Source organism: Aotus nancymaae, unplaced genomic scaffold (assembly GCF_030222135.1).
Source record: "Aotus nancymaae isolate 86718 unplaced genomic scaffold, 86718_ANA_hifiasm-v0.15.2.pri h1tg000076l, whole genome shotgun sequence".
In the NCBI taxonomy this organism is placed as follows: domain Eukaryota; kingdom Metazoa; phylum Chordata; class Mammalia; order Primates; family Aotidae; genus Aotus; species Aotus nancymaae.
Genome location: NW_026988491.1, coordinates 3,559,977 through 3,583,081, shown reverse-complemented (window position 1 = coordinate 3,583,081; position 23,105 = coordinate 3,559,977). Strand labels below are relative to the sequence as shown.

General features: G+C 45.1%; 1 protein-coding gene across 3 annotated transcripts in view; it reads left to right on the top strand.

Annotated features, from left to right (window-relative positions):
* CHEK2 (checkpoint kinase 2) overlaps positions 1–19,060 on the top strand; it is a 50,451-nt gene extending 31,391 nt beyond the window's left edge. For all 3 annotated transcript variants that reach the window (XM_012464925.2, XM_012464924.2, XM_012464927.3), the window contains 8 exons: positions 1,842–1,903; positions 5,073–5,172; positions 8,396–8,482; positions 9,596–9,759; positions 10,227–10,342; positions 11,353–11,438; positions 17,603–17,683; positions 18,820–19,060. In XM_012464925.2, coding sequence (XP_012320348.1) covers positions 1,842–1,903; positions 5,073–5,172; positions 8,396–8,482; positions 9,596–9,759; positions 10,227–10,342; positions 11,353–11,438; positions 17,603–17,683; positions 18,820–18,909 — 786 coding nt within the window. In that variant the 3' untranslated portion in view covers positions 18,910–19,060. The remainder of the gene's footprint in view (positions 1–1,841; positions 1,904–5,072; positions 5,173–8,395; positions 8,483–9,595; positions 9,760–10,226; positions 10,343–11,352; positions 11,439–17,602; positions 17,684–18,819) is intronic.
* The last annotated feature ends 4,045 nt before the right edge of the window (positions 19,061–23,105 follow it).

Genomic DNA, 23,105 nt, shown 5'->3' with positions numbered 1-23,105 from the left:
TGGGCAACACAGTGAGACTGTCTCAAAAAAAATTTTGCATTTTTGTATGTGGGTTGCTCAACCTGTATCATACTCTTTGAAGTCTTTTGTGACTTGCCTTTTTCATTCAACATTATGCTTCCAAGACCCATCTATGGTGGGAAAACTGGGCATTCATTCATTGCTGTATAACAATTCATTGTGGGAAGGTTCCACTGGAGGATCTTAATAGAGTGAAGAGTGATTAATATGATGAAATATACATTATAGGAAGATTAGTCTGGGAAGTTTTATCACTCTTGAGTCTAAAACAAAAAAATCTGATGGTTCTTTTCTCTTTAATTCTGATACAACTACAATCCTCCTCTGCTGGGGTGTGTGTCCCTGATGAATACACACCAAATCTTTTATTTACCCACCATGCGTAACTATCTACTATCCTTTGTATTATAAAAACAATAGGTGTGGTAGTTTATACCTGTAATCCCAACACTATGGGAGGGGAGGTGGGTGGATCACTTGAGGCCAGGAGTTTGAGATGAACCTGGCCAACATGGTGAAACCCTCTCTCTACTAAAAATACAGAAATTAGCTGGGTGTGGTGGCGCATGCCTATAGTCCCAGCTACTCAAGAGGCTGAGGCAGGAGAATCGCTTGAACCCAGGAGGCGGAGGTTGCAGTGAGCTGAGATCGTGCCATTGCACTTCAGCCTGAGTGACAAAGTGAGACTCTGTCTCAAAAAAATAAAATGAGACTGTCTCAAAAGAAAAGAAAAATTTAAAAAAACCACAATAGGTGTGCTGAGTATAAAATCATGATACTGTATAGGCATTTTAAAATGTGCAGTCAGTACTTTCTCTCTTACCCTCAGTGTTTTTCCATGCACCCTGCATTGATCAGAGAACATGAACTGTCAGCCATAGGGGTGTGTGTGTGTGTGTGTGTGTGTGTGTGTGTCTCTGTCTGTCTGTCTCTCTGTCTCTCTCAGACCCCCTCCCCAAGTGTGTTTTAGAGTTCTTATAAAATTAGAATTCTTCTCTTCCTTTGAAAAACGATAGGATCTTGCCCCATGAGGTCTAGTTGCCTGGAGTTTCTTGCCTAGAGTTTAAATAATCCTAGTTCGGGCCAGGCACGGTGGCTCAAGCCTGTAATCCCAGCACTTTGGGAGGCCGAGGCAGGTGGATCATGAGGTCAAGAGATCGAGACCATCCCGGTCTACATGGTGAAACCTCGTCTCTACTAAAAATACAAAAAATTAGCTGGGCATAGTGGTGCGTGCCTGTAATCCCAGCTACTCAGGAGGCTGAGGCAGGAGAATTGCCTGAACCCAGGAGGCGGAGGTTGAACCGCCTCACTTGAACCCAGGTGAGCCAAGATCGCGCCATTGCACTCCAGCCGGGGGTAACAGGAGCGAAACTCCATCTCAAAAAAAAAAAAAAATCCTAGTTCGGGAGCTTGGTTGGGCTCCTGCTTGACCGCTTTTATTCATGCTACTTGTCAGTCCCCCCCAGGGTTCCTTAGGTTGTCCTTGAGTACCTTTGTGAGTACCTTTGCTCTGGGGCAGTGAGGAAGCAGACTGGGAAGAGACCCAGCCTTCATTCCTAGGTAAAATCCTTGCGTATGAAATATGAACTAGTTTCTCACCATCATGGCAGGGTGGAAAATTTCTTGCATGCTCTCACTGAGGAGTTGGCTAGATTCTGTTTGCCTTCTCCCCTGATTGAACTTTCAAGCCTCTGGAGGCAGGGGGCCAAATGCCTGGTCTTGGCCTCCCTGCCCTTCTGGGCAGATGTTCTAAGCTCTTGTCGTTTTCCTCTTGGGAGTTTCTCACTACTTTCCCTTTTTTCTCCCCCTCTTCTTAGCCTTGCATCATCAAGATTAAAAACTTTTTTGATGCAGAAGATTATTATCTTGTTTTGGAATTGTAAGTAGCAAACTTTTTAAAAATTTCTGTTCCCTTTCAAATGCTTATAAAGCCACCAAAGAATCTAATGTAGGCTTGTCTTTCTCATCCTGGGGGACCTCCACATATGTATATAGTAGTGGGGCCCACAAAGTCTGTGTATAAGGGGGTAATATTAACCCTAAAAACTCTCCAGTGTTTCCAAAGGTAGGTGGTATGGGATTCCAGGCCCTGGATCTGTGACCTGGGCTCGAATTCCACCCTGCCGGTGACAAGCTGACCACCCATGGGTGAGTTTATTTCATCTCTCTGAGTCTCATCTTCCTAGTGTTAACTGGGGATTATAATGTACCCCCACATGCAGAGTCCTTGTAAGAATTAAATGCTGGCTGGGTGCAGTGGCTCACGCCTGTAATAGAGGCCGAGGTGGGCAGATCATGTGGTTAGGAGTTCAAGACCAGCCTGACCAACATGGAGAAACCCCGCCTCTACTAAAAATACAAGAATTAGCTGGGCATGGTGGTGCGTGCCTGTAATCCCAGCTACTCCAGACGCTGAGGCAGGAGAGTTGCTTGAACTGGGAGGCAGAGGTTGCAGTGAGCCAAGATCGTGCCACTGCACTCCAGCCTGGGCTACAGAGTAAGACTCTGTCTCAAAAAAAAAAAAAAAAAAAAAGAATTAAATGCTATGAGGGATGGAAATCCCCCAGCAGAGCAGCACCTGGCACATGTATGTACTCACCATAGGGCGATATTGTTATAAGTGGCTCACCATTAACTGTGGGTTTCCACATCCCTGTATTCAACCAACCTCAGATAGAAAATACTTAAAAAAATAAAATGGATGGTTATGTCTGTACAGACATTTTTCTTATTATTTTATAAACAGTACATTAGAACCACTATTTACATAACATTTACAATGTATTAGGTTTTGTAAGTAGTTTAGAGATTACGTAAAGTATGCAGGACTGGGTGCAGTGGCTCACGCCTGTAATCCCAGCACTTTGGGAAGCTAAGGTGGGCAATCACCTGAGGTCAGGAGTTTGAGACCAGCCTGCCAACATGGTAAAACCCCATCTCTACCAAAAATACAAAAACTATCCAGGTGTGGTGGTGCACATCTGTGATCCCAGCTACTTGGGAGGCTGAAGCAGAATCACTTAAACCTGGGAGGCAGAGGTTGCAGTGAGCTAAGATTGTGCCACTGTACTCCAGCCTGGGCCACAGAGCGAGACTCCATCTCAAAAAATAAAAAAAAATAAAGTATATAAGAGACAGCCTGGGTAATAATGTTGAAACCCCATCTCTATAAAAAAAAAAAAAACACCACACACATAAAAAATGAGCTGGACTTGGTGGCACACATCTGTAACCTCAGTTATTCAGGAGGCTGAAGTGGGAGGATCACCTGTGCTTGGAAAGTCGAGGCTGTAATGAGCCAAGATCGTGCCACTGCACTCCACCCTGGGCAACGGGAGTGAGACTCTGTTCCAAAAAGAAAAGTATATGAGATTATAAAAATAGATTATATGCAAATATAAGGGGCTTGAGGATCATGGATTTTGGTATCTGAGGGGGCTCCTGGAATCAATCTCCCATGGATACTGAGGGATGACTACTCTGAAATACCTACCTGGGTAGGCCTTTCTACCCAGGTCCTTTTAACCTAGGACCAGGTTGCATGGTAGCATCTGAGTATCTTTCTGTGTCTTGGTAGTTTATTTCAATGGTGATAATGTCTTGTGTTATTTGGTATAATCAGAATAACTTCCTGTCTCATTTCTGGAAGATGCCTGTCTTGATATCTGCTCCTGCATAAATATTAAGTGTTTCTGGGAGCAGCTGTTGTGGGAGGCACAGAATGTTTTGCTTCTGGCTGGCAAATGGTATCTATGCATGGTGATCATTAAGACTGTAGAAAACAGGCTGGGTGTGGTGGCTCACACCTGTGATCCGAGCACTTTGGGAGGCTGAGGTGGGTGGCTCCCTTGAGGCTAAGCGTTCAAGACATGCCTGGCTAACATGGCAAAACCCCATCTCTACTAAAAATATAAAACTTGGCCAGGTGTGGGGGGATATGCCTTTAGTTCCAGCTCCTTGGGTGGCTGAGGCACGAGAATCAGTTGAACCTGGGAGGTAGAGGTTGCAGTAAGCTGCGATGGACAGAGCAAGACTGTCTCAAAAAATATAAGAAAAAAGAAAATAGACTTTATGGTAAACAGCAGCCCTGATCACAGCACTAGGAGAGCCTGGTTCGAGACGAGCCTGACCAACATGGAGAAATCCCGTCTCTACTAAAAATACAAAATTAGCTGGGCATGATGGTGCATGCCTGTAATCCCAGCTACTTGGGAGGCTGAGGTAGGAAAATTACTTGAACCCAGGAGGTGGAGGTTGTGGTGAGCTGAGATAGTAGCTGATATTTATTAAGCACTGATTGTAATCTAAGTAATGCTGTAAGTACTTCGCATAGGTTGACTCATTCTTCACAACAGTTCTGCAGATTACTTACAGGTTATAGGTGGGTTACTATGCTTAGCCCCACTTTAAAAGAAAGAGAAAATGCATCACAGAATAACCTTGCCACACACCTGTGCCAGGAGCTTTTCCTACATCAATTATTGCTTAACTTTTATAACAACCATCAAGGTAGATAGTATCATCCCCATTTTTTAGTGGTGGAAACAAGCTCAGCTATTAAACAAGTTAAATAGCTTGCCCAAAGTCCAAAAGCTGGGAAGTGGTAGAGTTGGGGTTCAGATCCTGGTTGTAAATTTCTTTTTTTTTTTTTTGAGACGGAGTTTTGCTCGTTACCCAGGCTGGAGTGCAATGGCGCGATCTCGGCTCACCGCAACCTCCGCCTCCTGGGTTCAGGCAATTCTCCTGCCTCAGCCTCCTGAGTAGCTGGGATTACAGGCATGCACCACCGTGCCCAGCTAATTTTTTGTATTTTTGGTAGAGACGGGGTTTCACCATGTTGACCAGGATGGTCTCGATCTCTTGACCTCGTGATCCACCCGCCTCAGCCTCCCAAAGTGCTGGGATTACAGGCGTGAGCCACCGCGCCCGGCTAAAAGATTACCTTCTTTTTTTTTTTTTTTTTTTAAGACGGTTTTGTTTGTTTTATTATCTTCTGTCCAAGTGTGTTTCCCCCCAGGAATGAACCCCTTGCTTTGCCTGTGTTTCAGGATGGAAGGGGGTGAGCTGTTCGACAAAGTGGTAGGGAATAAACGCCTAAAAGAAGCTACCTGCAAGCTCTATTTTTACCAGATGCTCTTAGCGGTACAGGTAAGAGAAGCCTTCAATTTTGACAGCTGAATTTCTTTTAGGTGAATTACTTCCAGAATTAGGCAGAAATCTAGGGACCATGGATTAAAACTCAGAAGAGAATCTGTGTGTTTACTGTTCTCGTGGCAAAAACATCCTACTCCTTTCACTGAGATGAAAAAGCTCTCACTGGCCAGGCGTGGTGGCTCACGTGTGTAATTTCGGCACTTTGGAGGCGAGGCGGGTGGATTACAACATCAAGAGACTAAGATGGTGAAACACCGTCTCTATTAAAAATACAGCAATTAGCTGGGCAAGGTGATGCGTGCTTGTAATCCCAGCTACTCAGGAGACTGAGGCAGGAGAATCGCTTGAACCTGGGAGGCGGAGGTTTCAGTGAGCCAAGATCGGGCCACTGCGATCCAGCCTGGGTCATATAGTGGGACCTCCATCTCTACAAAAAATAAAAATAGCCAGGCATGGTGGCATGCACCTGTGGTCTTAGACACTTACTCACTCTGGAGGCTGAGGCTGAGGTAGGAGAATGGCTTGAACCTGGGAGGTTGAGCCTGCACTGAACCACAGCTATGCCACTGCACTCCAGCCTAGGTGACAGAGTGAGACTGTCTTTTTTTTTTTTTTTTTTGAGACGGAGTCTTACTCTGTCACCCAGACTGGAGTGCGGTGGTGCGATTTCGGCTCACTACAACCTCCTCCTGGATTCAAGTGATTCTCCTGCCCCAGCCTACCCAGTAACTGGGATTACAGGTGCTCACCACCACACTGGGCTAATTTTATTTTTGTATTTTTTTTTTTTTTTTTTTTTTTTTTTGAGACGGAGTCTCGCTCTTGTTACCCAGGCTGGAGTGCAATGGCGCGATCTCGGCTCACCGCAACCTCCGCCTCCTGGGTTCAGGCAATTCTCCTGCCTCAGCCTCCTGAGTAGCTGGGATTACAGGCACGCGCCACCGTGCCCAGCTAATTTTTTTGTATTAGTAGAGACGGGGTTTCACAATGTTGACCAGGATGGTCTCGATCTCTTGACCTCGTGATCCACCCGCCTCGGCCTCCCAAAGTGCTGGGATTACAGGCTTGAGCCACCGCGCCCGGCCTATTTTTGTATTTTTAATAGAGATGGAGTTTCACCATGTTGCCCAGACTGGTCTCCTGACCTCAAATGATCCGCCCACCTTGGGCTCCCAAAGTTGTGGGATTACAGGCGTGAGCCACCATGTCTGCCCACAAGCCTTTTTATTTTTTATTTTAATTTTTGTGGGTATATAAAGGTGTATATGTTTATGGGGGTACAACGGAAGCCCTTTTTAATGATGGCTGTCACCTACTCAGTGTATTGCTCCCTTATTGATTTATTCTGTTTATATACATTGAGTAACCAATAATAACATGAATTGAGTTTGTGGATATGTGAAAATTTTGTTTCCTAAAATATATGGCCAGGCATGGTGGCTGATGCCTGTAATCCCAGTACTTTGGGAGGCTGAGGTGGGAGGATCACTTGAGACCGAGAGTTCCAGACCAGCCTGGGCAACATTGTGAGACCTGTCTCTACCAAAAAAAAGAAAGAAAAAGAAATTAGCTGGTCAGAGTGGCATGTGCTGTGCCTATGGTCCTAGCCACTCATGAGGCTGAGGTAGGAGGATCACTTGAGCCCAGGAGGTTGAGGCTGTAGTGAGCTAAGATCGTGCCACTGCACTTCAGCCTGGGGGACAGAGTGAGACCTTGTTTCAAGGAAAAAAAGAAAAGAAAAGAAATACGGCATAATATGTTTGTGTTTGTTCATTTTTATATGCTATTCAGACAATAGAGTTTTCAAAGACAAAGTCTTTGCATTGAGGAATAGGTTAACTCATATATAGAAACAGACAATTTACAGCCGGGCGCAGTGGCTCATGCCTATAATCCCAGCACTTTGGGAGGCCGAGGCGGGTGGATCACGAGGTCAAGAGATTGAGACCATCCTGGTCAACAAGGTGAAACCCCGTCTCTACTAAAAATACAAAAATGAGCTGGGCATGGTGGTACACGCCTGTAATCCCAGTTACTCGGGAGGCTGAGGCAGGAGAATTGCTTGAACCCAAGAGGCGGAGGTTGCGGTGAGCCGAGATCGCGCCATTGCACTCCAGTCTGGGTAACAAGAGCGAAACTCCGCCTCAAAAAAAAAAAAAAAGAAAAGAAACAGACAATTTACAAATACATATTTGTACAGATTCCCTTTAAAAATATTCTTGCCCAGGTACAGTGGCTCACACCTGTAATCCCAGCACTTTGGGAGGCTGAGGCAGGCAGATCACAAGGTCAAGAGATTGAGACCATCCTGGCCAACATAGTCAAACCCCGTCTCTCCTAAAAAATATAAAAATTAGCTGGGCATGGTGGCATGCACCTGTAGTCCGAGCTACTTGGGAAGCTGAGGTAGGAGAATTGCTTGAACCTGGAAGGCGGAGGTTGCAGTGAGCTGAGATCATGCCACTGCACTCCAGCCTGGCGCCTGAGGATAGAGTGAGACTCTGTCTCAAAAAAAAAAATTTCTCAGGACTGCACCAACCACATATATTACTTTGGTGGAATTTTTATGTTTATTTGGTATGTTCTCAAAACAATTTCTATTACCCATTTGAATTTTTATTGAAATTGACACCTGGACACCTGACACTTCTGCCTTGTGAAGAGTTATTTATTTATTTTTGAGACGGAGTCTTACACTGCTACCCAAGCTGTAATGTAGTGGTTCGATCTCGGCTTACCGCAATCTCTGCCTCCTGGGTTCAAGCAATTCTCCTGCCTCAGCCTCCTGATTAGCTGGGACTACAGGCATGCACCATCATGCCCAGCTGATTTTTTTGTATTTTTAGTAGAGACAGGGCTTCAACATGTTGGCCAGGATGGTCTCTATCTCCTGACCTCGTGATCTGCCTGCCTTGGCCTCTCAAAGTGTTGGGATTACAGGCATGAGCCACTGCATCCAGCTGGGTTATTTATATCTTAAAGTGAAATGAAAGGTTGATTGTCCTAAGTTCCTTTTTTCATTTCCCTGCTTTTTAAAGATCTTCTCAAACAAATTTGTAAACTTTACTCCAACAGTTTTCTATGATTTTGAAGAATATGGTTGTGTGTATCACGGCTTATGGTTTCAGTCAGCTGTGAGATGTGTGTGTTGGTAACTCTGATTCTACTTAAGTATCTACTGCATGAATCTGAGGGTCATGACTGCCTTTCTGTGTAGTACCTTCATGAAAACGGTATTATACATCGTGACTTAAAGCCAGAGAATGTTTTACTATCATCTCAAGAAGAGGACTGTCTTATAAAGGTAAGAAATTGGCATTCTGTATGTGGCTATTCCTGGAGATTCTTGTTTAGAAACTTTTAATTCCTCAAATAAAAAGTGGGAGCATAAAAAGGTTGAGAATCTGACCTTTTCACTCTTATCAATTATTTTAGAGATCAGGTGATATTGCTCTTATCCAGATTTGAATTAGCATTTATTAACCTCTGTTGTGTTCAAGTGACCTTTGTGCTCAGAGAGAGAGGAAGGGTCTAAATGGACAAGTGGGCTGAGTGCAGTGGCTCATGCCTGTTATCCCGGCACTTTGGGAGGCTGAGTCAGGCAGATCTCTTGAGGTCAGGAGTTTGAGACCAGCCTGGCCAACACGGCAAAACCTCATTTCTACTTACATACAAAAATTTAGCTGAGCATGGTGGTGGGTGCCTGTAATTCCAGCTACTTGGGAGGCTGAGACATAAGAATCACTTGAACCTGGGAGGCAGAGGTTGCAGTGAGCAGAGATTGCACCACTGCACTCCAGCCTGCACAAAAGAGCAAGACGTCGTCTCAAAATAAGTGAACGAATGAATGAGTAATCACATACCCTGCCTTTCCCTGTTTCTCAAGCATGGCATCACTTTAGAATCTCTTGTTAGGATTTATGACACCAAGCTTCACCTCAGAAGCTGAGAGTGGCATTCAGGTATAAGAATGTGTGTCCAAGCTCCCCAGGTATTCCATAGTGGAGCCAAGTTTGAGACAATGGGGTCTGAGAACCACATAGAACTAATTAGAATCCTGAAGTGTCTGTGATAATGGTTATAAGCTTTTTGTAAGATTACAGAGGACATAGGTTAGGTTAAGTTGGAAAGCCTCAGTGTTGAGATTCCTAGGCTCAGGAATTTTAATTTAAACAAAATTAAGTGTCTTAACTTGCAAAGACATGAATCTGTAGATTCCAGATTAATGGCAGGTGTGAGTTTTACAATATAAACTAATTTGCAAAGACATGAATCTGTAGATTCCAGATTAATGGCAGGTGTGAGTTTTACAATAGAAACTAATCTAGCCTACGTGTCTTCTTGGACTGGCAAACTATATTAATCTTTTTATTTTATGACACAGTTCAACATTATTCCCTTTTGTACTGAATTTTAGATTACTGATTTTGGGCACTCCAAGATTTTGGGGGAGACCTCTCTCATGAGAACTTTATGTGGAACCCCCACGTACTTGGCTCCTGAAGTTCTTGTTTCTTTCGGGACTGCTGGGTATAACCGTGCTGTGGACTGCTGGAGTTTAGGAGTTATTCTTTTTATCTGGTAAGAAACATTTTCAGTGCTTCGCAGACTGGTAGGTGGTGATTAGATGAAGTCACAAATGTGTCTTGCTGCATTGCCCAGGCTGTCTTGCAGTGGCTTGATCTTGGCTAACTGTAGCCTCTACCTCCTGGGTCAAGTGATCCTCCCACCTCAGCCTCTCGAGTAGCTGGGACTACAGGCGCACACTACCATGCCCGGCTTACTTTTCTATTTTTTGTAGTGATGGGGTTTTGCCATGTTGCCCAGGCTGATCTTGAACTCCTGGGCTCAGGTGATCCTCCTGTCTCAGCCTCCCAAAGTGCTGGGATTACAAGCATGAGCCATTGTGCCCAGCCTAGCTCACTTTTTGATCATTGATTTAAAGAAAAATCTGACTTTTCATTATGCTGAAAAAGAAACCTATATATCTGAATGCCACTGAGAATGCCACTTGATTTCTTTTCCTTTCTCTCTCTACCAATATTAAGCCTTAGCGGATATCCGCCTTTCTCTGAGCATAGGACTCAAGTGTCACTGAAGGATCAAATCACCAGTGGAAAATACAACTTCATTCCTGAAGTCTGGACAGAGGTCTCAGAGGAGGGTATGAATATGAAAGGGTTAAGAATTTGTGGTAAGCTAAAATGTGTATGTGCTGTGGTGGGAGTTTCTTTCCAAATTCCTTGGTGTTTTTTCCTGTCAATTCTGTTCTTATTTTATATTGTTAATTTCACACCATTTGAGAAGCACTGGAAATTATTAAGAGCATGCACTCAGGTCCTGGGTCTGCTACTACTTAGCTGTGTGGCCTTAGGCAAGTTATTTAACTCCAGTCTCTGTTTTCTTTCGGTGTAAAGGGACCCTTAATAACCCTTACCTTAAAAGGTTTTCGTGAGGGCTAACTATAATGTACACAAGTGCCTGGTACCTGTTTTAGTGAGCAAAGTAAGTGCACTTGTAACTTTTTAGTTACAAGGTTTCCTTTGAGTAAGTAAGCATATAAAAACTAGATGTCATTAGTTACCTTCTATTTTATAATTTATCCTGGCAACTTTAGTTCCTTGAAGAGAAAGTAGAAAATTAAATGTCAAATAATACAGATATTTGTGTTAAATGTCAGAATATTTAAGGAACAATAGGGTTGCAATATACAAGCCAGAGTGCATTTGTTGCTTACTGGAGTGTCAAGTTTTATTTCTGACAAGTCTGCAGTTCCAAGGAACCTCCCCCTGGCTGAGTAACTCTCACCCATCAATCTGTGAGTGTCAGGGAGAGTTTGCTGTGCATCCCAAGTATCTTAGAATTGCGTGGAAGTTCAGCTTTAATTCGTTTGACCTTGAGTGTAGCAGCAAGAGAGGGAACGGGCAGCTAAGAGCTCCTCACTGACATCCCAGCAGCAGGAGATGGGCAGTGTCATTATCATTCCTGGTCTTCTCACAGTACTCTGAATACAGAGAGTCAGGAAGATTAGGGGGCCCTGTCTACTGACTCTGTGATGATCTCAGACCCTCTCTGCTCTTTCTGGATGGTGGCCTGTTAATTCTGGCATACTATGATATTGCTGACTTAATATATTTATCCTTTTTGCTGTGATTTGCCCAATTGTTGTTTTAGCTCTGGACCTTGTCAAGAAATTGTTGGTGGTGGATCCAAAGGCACGTTTTACGACAGAAGAAGCCTTAAGACACCCGTGGCTTCAGGTGGGTGTGGGACAGTGCCTGCTAGCATAAAATACATGGGAACCCTTCTGCCTGAAAGACATGAGGCAGAGGACAGAAACTTGTTTGCTTTGTTGGGTCTGTTTAATTTAAATATTTTAGATGTATGGGGGGTATCTTACATGATGGGTTACAACCTGTTTTTTTTGTTGTTTTTTTGAGACAGGGTCTTGTTTTGTCACTCAGGCTGGAATGCAGTGGGGTGATCTCAGCTCACTGCAACCTCCACCTCCCCAGTTCAAGCGATTCTCATGCCTCAGCCTCCCCAGTAGTTGGAATTACAGGTTTGCGCCACCACATCCAGCTAATTTTTGTATTTTTTTTAGAGGTGAGGGTTTACCATGTTGGCCAGGCTGCAACCTTTTTGATGTTACTCATGGCTGTTAGATGTATAGCTCACTTTATGTTCTGTTCTGGTTCCACTTGGCTGCCCCGAGTTCCCAGTTTGGCCTCTGTTCCTTTGAGGGCTTGTTCTGGCTCCACCCCCAGCCATGTCCACCACTCCCCATAGGTGGGATGCATTCCAGCCATCTTCAACCTTAAATCAGGGAAGCTGGGGGAGGTGGAGGGCAGCCTCCCTGGGGAGAATCCAGCTATTTCTCAAGCCCAAGTGACTGGGTATAAAGGGTCCCACTGCTTGTTCATTAAGGTGAGTAAACATGCCCTTAGTGAAGGCTGTCACTTGCACCTTTTGTCTGTATTATCGCTGTGTTCCTGCTAGGGGTTGGGGCTGCCAGAGTTGGAAGTACTTTGTGGCTTTGCTGGGTTAATCTTTAGTTTTGGAATTAGCTACAGCATTGGGCAGGTTTTTCTGATAGATGTCTGGTCTTCTGTTACAAGCAGTTCCATTCAACACAGCCATGCCTCTTGTTTTTTTTTTTTTTACTCTTTCTTTGCCATGCCTCTTTCTATTAATTTTCTTTTAGTCTGTGTATTGGTCTGTTCTCTCACTGCTATAAAGAACTGCCAGAGACTGGGTAATTTATAAAGAAAAGAGGTTTAATTGACTCACAGTTTCACATGGCTGGGGAGGGCTCAGGAAACTTACAATCATGGTGGAAGGGGAAGAAGGCATTTCTTAATGGCAGCAGGTGAGAGAACATGTGAAGGAAGCAAAGGGGGAAAAGAGCCTCTTATAAAACAGTCAGATCTCGTGAGAACTCACTATCAGGAGAACAGCCTGGGGGAAACCGCCCCCATGAACCAGTCACTTCCCACCAGGTCCCTCTCTCAACACCTGGGGATTATTATAATTTGAGATGAGATTTGGGTGGGGACACAAAGATATCAGTCTGTTTTCTGTGCAGTTGGGGGACCGAACCAGGTAGCTCGAACTAGAGGCTGTTGCTTGAGCTACATGCTGTTTCTCTAGGGATTACTGGTTCAGGAACTCCTTGGGCAATCCAGCCTCAGCCCCGTACTTCTGGGACTCTGGGAAGACTCCCCATTCTCTGTTCCAATCCTCTACACCTGACAGTTTTGCTCAGGCCAGCTCAGGTTGAGAACAACAAATCCTTAAAAAAAAAAAAAAAAAAGACAGATATATGTGTTTTGGATGTCGCCCTGGAAACTGCAGTCTCCCCAGAAGAAATCTGTGAGATGATTTACCATTTAATAGATCACACAGATTTGAAGCAGCAGGACCCTGGAGGAAAGGAGTTTGGAAACAAAGGGTGCCTTTGCATGTGGGGATTTAATTTTGAGGAAAAAGAGAAACATGCCTTTTGGCTCTTTTCATGTGTCCTAATAGGGGAACTCTTGGGTCTAAATGTAGAGGTACAGGAGCTGTGTTCATCTCTAACAAAACAAAACAAAACAAAATAGAATTGGCCAGTTGAGCCTGGGAACAAGGTTTGCATCTGCCTGAAATTTATGAGCAAGCATAGCCTATTTTTTTTTTGGACTTCTTTGTCTCAAAGAAAACTTAGCAACCAAGGAGAAGGTGAAGTTCAACTCTGTTGCAGGGTCTCCCTGGAATACTCTTTTCTCCACCTTTTGTTTTTATAGCAAAAGGAGGAAGGAACATTGAAGACAGGGATGAAGACTGACCATCTAAAACATCTGTTAGTGATAGTTGAGGTTTTATTTTGGGAAAATTCAGTGTTTTTGAAGAAACCAAATGGTTTTGTGGGTCTGGTGCTGGACAGAATATTGGAAATGTGGATTCTGGTCTCTGTTTTGTCATTAACAGAGTGCCCAGTTTTGGGAGTGTCCCTTATATCTACTGTCTGCCTCATGTTTACTACCTGAAATAGAGGATTTCTTCTGTTTGCTTTCAAGGGATATTATACTTGACTTTTTATTTTATTTATTGTTGGTGACAAGGTCTTCCTCTGTTGCCTAAACTGGAGTGCAGTAGTGCAATTATAGCTCACTGCAGCCTCGACCTCTTGGCCTTAAGAGATCTCCTGCCTCAGCCTCACAAAGTGCTTGGATATTAGGCATGAGCCACTGTTTAGCTAATTGAATATTTTGGAATAATTGTAGACATCATGAAGGACATCAATGTTTGTTTGTTTTTATTTATTTATTTTGTTTTTTGAGATGAAGTCTCGCTTTTGTCTCCCAGCCTGGAGTGCAATGGCGAAATCTCGACTCACTGCAACCTCTGCCTCCAGGTTCAAGTGATTCTCCTGCATCAGCCTCCCAAGTGGCTGCGATTACAGGCACCTGCCACCATGCCCAGCCAATTTTTGTATTTTTAGTAGAGACGGGGTTTCACGATGTTGGCCAGATTGGTCTCAAACCCCTGACTGACCTCAGGTGGTCCACCTACCTTGGCCTCCTAAAGTGCTGGGATTACAGGCGTGAGCCACTGCACCTGGCCTGATTACTTGTTTTAAATATAGGCTTGATTAGGCTTGTGGCCACTCTGGCCTCACTTAAGGGCTGCCAGGTGAAGGGCATTCCGTTGTGGTTTTGTATGTTCATTCATTCATTTCTTCAGAGCACAGTTAATGAACTTGTGTGTTAAGCACTGTTAGGTGCTGTGCATACAAAAGGAATAAACTATGTCCTTGCCTTGGAGCTGAAAAGTTTGGGTTGGGGCCAGCCTGACCATGGTCATTACAGAGGGGTGCGATACATGCGGTAATAGGGGTAGATGCAGAGTATGCTTCTAAACGTAGAAGAGGCAGGGCCACTGCCCACAGGACTTGGGGTACTCATACCTTCACACAGTGTGAAGAGTGTTAGGGCTAAATGGCCTGGCAGTAATGGGGGGATAAGCAGGTCAGCATTTTCAAACACTTACTGAATCTCTCTGATATGGAGGCCCTGTGCCTGTTAGAGTGCCTGGCACCTAAGGGTGCTTAGGAAATATTTGTTCACTGAATAAGGAAGGTGGGTCAGGTGAATGGGCGGGAAAACAAGGCGGGCATTTCCAGTTGAGGCTGTGGCACAAGCAGGTATAGGGGAAAATAAGAGATGGATTTTGAGAGTGACGCTGCTAGATAATTGAGATCCTAAGTAAGGCTGCCAGAGGGTACAGAGTGGAATCCAGATGAACTTGCTGCTATCAAATGGCAATGGGGAGCTACACTGGGAAACTCAAAACAGTGATGGAAGCAGGTGGTGACTCTAGCTACCAAATAGAGGATGGTCAAACCTGTTATTAGTCCTCTAGTACTGTAAAACTCTCTCCTCCCCTCCCCTCCCCTCCTCTCCTCTCTTTTCCTTTTCTCTTTCTTACCTCTTTTTTTTTTTTTTTTTTTTTTTCAGTCAGAGTCTCACTCTGTCGCCCAGGCTGGAGTGCAGTGGCACAATCTCAGCTCACTGCAACCTCTGCCTCCTGGGTTCAAGCGATTCTCCTGCCTCAGCCTCCCGAGTAGCTAGGATTACAGGCCTGTGCCACCACTCCTGTCTAATTTTTGTATTTTTAGTAGAAATGGGGTTTCACCGTGTTGGCCAGGCTGGTCTCGAACACTTAACCTCAAGTGATCTGCCCTGCCTCGGCCTCCCAAAATGCTGGGATTACAGTTGTGAGCCACTATGCCTGGTCCTTCCTTCCTTCCTTCCCTCTCCCCCTCCCCCTCCCCTCCTCCCCCCTTCCTCTTGCCTTCCCCCTCCCCTCCCCTCCTTTCTTCTCCCTCCCCTTCCCCCTCCCCTTCAATTAATTGTGAGTCCCTTCAGTTTAATTGTGAGTCAATTAAACTTCTTTTCTTTATAAATTACCCCTCCCTAACGGGCCGGGCGCGGTGGCTCACGCCTGTAATCCCAGCACTTTGGGAGGCCAAGGCGGGTGGATCATGAGGTCAAGAGATCGAGACCATCCTGGCCAACACGGTGAAACCCCGTCTCTACTAAAAATACAAAAAATTAGCTGGGCATGGTGGCGCTTGCCTGTAATCCCAGCTACTCGGGAGGCTGAGGCAGGAGAATTGCCTGAACCCAGGAGGTGGAGGTTGCGGTGAGCCGAGATCGCGCCATTGCACTCCAGCCTGGGTAACAAAAGCGAAACTCCGTGTCAAAAAAAAAAATAAATAAATAAAAATAAATAAATAAATTACCCCTCCCACCTAAAATGCAATAAAAAAAAAATTACCCCTCCCCTCCCTCCCTTCCTCTTCCCTCTCCTCTCTCCCTCTTTTCCTTCCTTCTTTTTTTTCTTCCTTCCTCAGGGTCTTGCTCTCTCACCTAGGCTGAAGTGCAGTGGCATGATCACTCCACCATGACTGTCAGGCTCAAGCTATCCTGCCTTAGCCTCCCAAGTAGCTGAGTCTACAGGTGCATGCCACTATGTCTGACTAAATTATTTTTTTTTTGAGACAGAGTCTCTATTGCCCAGGCTGGAGTGCAGTGGCACTATCTCAGCTCACTGCAACCTTCACCCCCCAGGTTCAAGCGATTTTTCTGCCTCAGCCTCCCAAGTAGCTGGGATTATAGGCACATGCCACCAGCCCAGCTAATTTTGTATTTCTAGTAGCGATGGGGTTTCACCATGTTGCTCAGGCTGGTCTCGAACTCCCAACCTGAGGTGATCCACCTGCCTCAGCCTCCCAAAGGGCTGGGATTACAGGTGTGAGCCACCACACCCGGCCTAATTTTTAAATTCTTTGTAGTGACAAAGTCCCACTATGTTGCCCAGGCTGGTCTCAAACTACTGGCCTCAAGCAATTCTCCCACCATGGCCTGCCAAAGTTCTGGGATTATAGGCATGAGCCACCATGCCCAACCTAGTGTTGTAAAATTTCTATATCCATCAAATTGTCAAATGGTGGAGGACTTTAATGTGTCCTCTCCATTGCTCACTATGGTACGCTTGGCTCAGTGGGAGGAGGGGCTGGAATTTGGTGGGAAAGTACATGAGGCATTGGAATCAGATAACTCTGGGTCTGTATTCTGCACATGCCACCTGTGAGTAGCTGAGCTCGGCTTCTGGCCAGCACTCAAAGCCCACATTCCTAGTTATAGATGTTCCTTTCACCTTGCTGAAGATGGGAGAATTGCACCAAGCCACCTCTCAGGGTTTCCTAATGCAAATCCTTGAACCCTGCAGAAGTGAGCATCCAGAGAGATGGGAGCTACTCATGTACACACTCTCTGTGCCCTCCTCATCTCCCTCTCCTGCAGCATGAAACACCTGTAATGCTTTGTTCTATTTATTGTCTCCCTTTCTCACTAGACCTGAGCTCTGGGATATTGTGGGCTTGAAGTATTTCTGACAATTTGTTTGGCATCTGCTGGGCGAATTTTCCTAGCGTGCTGGGCTGGTTGTTAGGACAGCCTCGGTGACTGACTTCATTCATGGCAGGGGCAGGGGGTGGAGAGTGGTCCCGGAAGGATTTGAGGAGCTGCACAGAGTCGAGCCCAGTCTCTGGCCTCCTGATTGCAATCTTTCTCAGGATCTGGGACACTGATTCAGAAACCCTTGACTGCTGGAGGCTGTGATTGACCCACTGAGAGCTTTTAGGCATGTGGATTTGAGTCAGCCAGGATGGATGGAGCATTGACTGCAATTAGACTCCTCTGGGAAGGTAGAGGGGGGCAACACATGATGCCTTCACTGTGGGAGCTTCATCAAGAGGGTGATTCTTAGACGGAGTGGATATCTTTTCCTCCCTCTTTCCGGGGGCATGCTAGCCCTGTCATTCTAGGAGCTTTCTATCCTTCAGATACAGCCACTTACATTTCTAATTCCCTCACAGGATGAAGACATGAAGAGAAAATTTCAACATCTACTGTCTGAGGAAAATGAATCTGCAGCTCTACCCCAGGTTCTAGCCCAGGTATTCGTATTCCTGTTGATCACGAAATGTAGTCTGGGCTTAAAGAGCTGATAAGCAAAGATGATGAGTTCGAAGATTTTCCTGAGTAGCAATTGCTTAACATTTAGTTATAATGTAGTAGATACTGTTTTAACTGGATCCACTCCAGCACCCTCAGATTTAAAAATGCAGGATATGTTTAATATCTAACACATCATAGACAGATAATCACAGCTATGGATTGTCATCCAGCAGGTCACCTGCAAGGCAATTTTGAAAGACTCTATTAGAGTCTCAAATATAAATTTGTTGGAAAAATTAAAATTTGGGTCAGTGGTTGATTCCTTGATTATAATTTTATTCTTTAATGTTCTTTGTAAGCATAAGTTAATTCCAGTCCTGGTGTTTTGTGTGTGTGCGTGTGAATGGTAGCTCTCCTTTTTCCCACTGTTTCCTCCCCTCCTTTTTTTTTTTTGAGACAGAGTCTTGCTCTGTCACCCAGGCCAGAGTGCAATGGCACGGTCTCGGTTCACTGCAACCTCTGCCTCCCGGGGTAAAGCAATGCTCCTGCCTCAGTTTCCCGAGTTCCTGGGACTACAGGTGCCTGCCACCATGCCCAGCTAATTTTTGTATTTTTAGGTGAGATGGGGTTTTGCCATGTTGTTCAGGCTGGTCTTGAACTTTTGACCTCGAGTGATCTGCCCACTTTGGCCTCCCATAGTGCTGGGATTACAGGCGTGAGCCACTGCACCCAGCCTTCCTCCCAATTTTATATATGGGAAAACAACTAAGGCACAAAGATTGTCTTTCCACAAAAGAGCAAGACTTGGGGCTTCAACTGAGAAGTGTTATATACCTTTTAAACTTGATATTTAGAAGAAGATGATTGAGAGGAAGTTGGTTATGCTGCTTGCTTTCAGTATACATCATCAAGAGGTCAGAAGCCATAAGGGAGAGAAATATCTGTTAGATAAGTATGTCTGAGTTGGGGGCTGTGGTGGGGACTCAGCTGTCAATGATGACAACCAGTAATTTTTGGTACTAGAGTTTCACATCAAATGCCCCCACTGTATTGGAAGCATATTGGGGAACTTAGATAATCTTAAAAAAGCCAGTGATTTTCTATTGAACATTTCTCCATTCTCCTTTATTTTCAGCCTTCTACTAGTCGAAAGCGGCCCCATGAAGGGGAAGCCGAGGGTGCTGAGACCACAAAGCGCCCGGCTGTGTGTGCTCCTGTGTTGTGAACCCCGTGGTTTGAACATGAAAGACATGGACCTTCTTTCACTGTCATCTTTCTTTTCTTTAAGTCTGTTTTTCATAGTTTGTATTTTAATTATGGGATAATTGCTTTTTCCGCTGTCACTGATTTACAATTAAAAACCTGATGGAACCTGGGCTTTGTGCTTCTGCTTGATAATCAGTTCTTTAGTTGAATGGCTTTATTATTTATTTATTTGAGACAGAGTCTCAATCTGTCACCCAGCCTGAAGTGCAGTGGCACAAACTCGGCTCACTGCAACCTCTGCCTTCCAGGTTCAAGCGATTATTGTGCCTCAGCCTTCCGAATAGCTGGGATTACAGGTATGCACCACCATGCCTGGCTAATTTTTGTTTTTGTGTGTTTTTTTTTGTTTTTTGAGACAGAGTCTCACTCTTTCACCCTGGCTAGAGTGCAGTGGCATGATCTCAGCTTACTGCAACCTTCACCGCTTAGGTTCAAGCAATTCCCCTGCCTCAGCCTCCCAAGTAGCTGGGACTACAGGCATGCGTCACCACGCCCAGCTAATTTTTTCTATTTTTTTAGTAGAGACCAGGTTTCACCATGTTGGCCAGGATGGTCTCAATCTCCTGAGTTCGTGATTCACCCGCCTCGGCCTCCCAAAGTGCTAATTTTTGTATTTTTAGTAGAGACAGAGTTTTGCTATGTTGGTCAGGCTGGTCTTGAACTCCTGACCTTACGTGATCCACCTGCCTCAGCCTCCCAAAGTGTTGGGATTACAGGTGTGAACCAATGCGTCTGGCCCTGAATGGCTTTTTTTTTTTTTTTTTTTAGATGGAGTTTCACTCTGTTGCTCAGGCTGGAGTGCCAGGGCGCAATCTTGGCTTACTGCAACTGCCGCCTCCCGGGTTCAAGCTGTTCTCCTGCCTCAGCCTCCTGAGTAGCTGGGATTACAGGTGACTGCCACTACGCTTGGCTAATTTTTTGTCCGTTTAGTGGAGACGGGGTTTCACCATGTCGGCCAGGCTGGTCTCAAACTCCTAACCTTGTGATCTGCCCGCCTCGGCCTCCCGAAGTGCTGGGATTACAGGCGTCAGCCACCATGCCCAGCCCTGAATGGCTTTTTTATATTTAAAGTTGTCATGTGTCTTTCATCTGGAGCTACACCTTGGCTATCACTAGGCAGGTTTCCCAGGATTTCATCCTGGTCTCAGCCTGTGAGAGTTGAATACAAATTTTAAGGGCCCTGTGGAAAGTTCCAGGGAAAGGAGCATAGTGAGGTTGGGGGTGGAGTTTTTAGAGACTGGCTGGCTGTCTACCAACATCTTCATGAGAACAGCAGGTACCTTGGTGCATAGTAACAGGGCAGTTTACATTCTCATCCTCACCCTCATAAAGATACAGGTCTACAGTCTCTGAAACCGTTGGGCTAGATAAGTTGTGAAATTTAATTATCCAATTTTAGGAAGATGATAAGTCACATCTACTATGATGTATATGTGTAGCACCCCAGTGGAGTCCCGTAACCAAATGTTAATATTTCCACTGCAAATATTCACAGTAAGAGGGATAGAGAAAGATTATAGGTAGTTGCATATTGGTTCATATCAGCCTTTTCTTCCAAATGAGCTACAATGGCTTGGTTTTGAGAGCTGTTTGTTTGGGTTTTGGAAGTGGACATGAGGCATGTGGTCAGTTATGTTATGTTGACCCAATAACGACCAGGGAGGCCCTGTGCAAAGACTTACCCCCTTGGCTGCTCTTGTCCTCACAGTGATTCTGTGAGTGAGATCCTCCAGCCACTGTCATGTCACAGGTGAGGGACCCAAAGTTAGAGGAGGAAAGTAACTTCTGATGTCGCACAACTGAAAAACAGCAGAGCTGGGACCCAACCCAGGTCTTTTTGACTCTAAAACTAACGTTCCACTGAATCTGCTTTTATAACTTTGCCTGGTTGATCCTAGGGCACTCCATAGCTTGTTGGCCATGCCATGAATTGAGTGCCATGGTTCAAATGCCACTGGCGATTCAGTCAGGGCAGGGTCAAGGGCACACAGCTGTATCCTTAGGAAATGGGGGTGGTGGTTGGCAATTTCCATTGGAAGGTTGTATAAGCATTCTGAGACTTGGCTGGCCTGGTGTAGGGAGTTTGATGGGAATTTAAGTGGTTGGCATGTTTAAAGAATGAGGCTGAGATTGCCAAGTAGATGGGTTTTAGCTCATTTGAATATTTAATGTGGAGGCTGTGGTTTCCTGGGACATTTTTCCCACTTGGGCAGAGTTAGCTGGCCCTTCTCTGTTTCTAGAGCATTTTGTATTAACTCCTTCTCATGATATCTTCTATGGTAGACTGAATAATGGCCCCTCCAAAGTGTCCTACTCTTAATACCCAGAATCTGTGAATATGTTTCTTTCCATGACAAAAGGGACTTTGCAGATGTGATTAAGCATCTTGAGATGGGAGCTTATCCTATGTTACCAGTGGGCCCAGTGTCCCACCACAGTGCTCTTTTAAGAGGGATTCAGCAGTCAGGGGAGATGGTAATTTAATGATGACTGAGTGTCTTAGTCTTTTTTTATATTGCTATGCAAAATCTGACACTGAGTAATTTATAAAGAACAGATTTATTTCTCACAATTCTGGAGGCTGGAAAGGTTGAGGGGCCTGCTTCTAGTGAGGGTCTTCTTGCTGTGTCATCCCATGGTAGAAGGCATCACATGAAGAGAGAAAAGGGGCTGAACTCATCCTTTTAGTAGGAATCCGCTCCCATGAGAATTAACCCTCTGCTGAGATAACACCCTTACTCTATTAATGAGGGCAGATCCTTCATGACCTAATCACCTCTTAAAGGTCCCACCTCTCGGCCGGGCGCGGTGGCTCAAGCCTGTAATCCCAGCACTTTGGGAGGCCAAGGCGGGTGGATCACGAGGTCAAGAGATCGAGACCATCCCGGTCAACATGGTGAAACCCCGTCTCTACTAAAAATACAAAAAATTAGCTGGGCATGGTGGTGTGTGCCTGTAATCCCAGCTACTCAGGAGGCTGAGGCAAGAGAATTGCCTGAACCCAGGAGGCGGAGGTTGCGGTGAGCCGAGATCGTGCCATTGCACTCCAGCCTGGGTAACAAGAGCGAAACTCCATCTCAAAAAAAAAAAAAAAAAAAAGAGAAAAAGAAAAGGTCCCACCTCTCAACACTGTTGCATTGGAGATTAAATTTCCAACACATGAACTTTGGGGGACACATTCAAACTATAGCACTGTGCAGAGACTGGAGTGGTGTGCTTTAAAAATGGAGGGAGGGGCCACAATCCAAGGTATATAGGTAACCACTAAAAGCAGAAAAAAGCAAGAAAATAGATTTTCCCTTTCGAACCTTCTGAAGGAATCAGTTCTTTACATCTTGACTTCAGCCAAGTAAAACTGATTTGAGGCTTGTGACCTATAGAACTATATGAGATTAAGTTTGTGGTGTTGTAAGCCAATCAGTTTGTGGTAATTTGTTACAGCAGCCATAGAAAAACAATTGAGTCACCAATGGGAGAAATCAGCTGTTGATTTAAGGCTACCTAGCATCTACTTCCTCTTCTAACCTCACTCTAATTTTCTCTTGGAGGAATTCTTTTCCCTCTTCTATTAAATTATGGGAGATGGGGCCAGGCATGGTGGCTCAGCAATCCCAGCACTTTGGGAGGCTAAGGCAGACAGATCACTTAAAGTCAGGAGTTTTGAGACTAACTTGACAAACATAGTGAAACCTTGTCTCTACTAAAAATACAAAAATTAGCCAGGCGTGGTGGTGGGCACCTGTAATCTCAGCTACTCCGGAGGCTGCAGCACAAGAATTGTTTGAACCCAGGAGTCAGAGGTTGCAGTGAGCTGAGATTGCACCACTGCACTCCAGCCTGGGCGACAGACTGACACTCTATCTCAAAAAAAAGAAAAAAAAAAAAAGGCCAGGCACGGTGGCTCTCGCCTGTAATCCCAGCACTCTGGGAGGCCAAGGCAGGCAGATCACAAGGTCAGGAGCTAGAGACCAGCCTGACCAACATGGTGAAACCCCGTCTCTACTAAAAATATAAAAATTAGCTGGGCTTGGTGACATGTGCTTGTGATCCCAGCTACTCAGGAGGCTGAGGCAGGAGAATCACTTGAACCTAGGAGGTGGAGGCTGCAGTGAGCTGAGAGCATGCCATTGCATTCCAGCTGAGGTGACAGAGCAA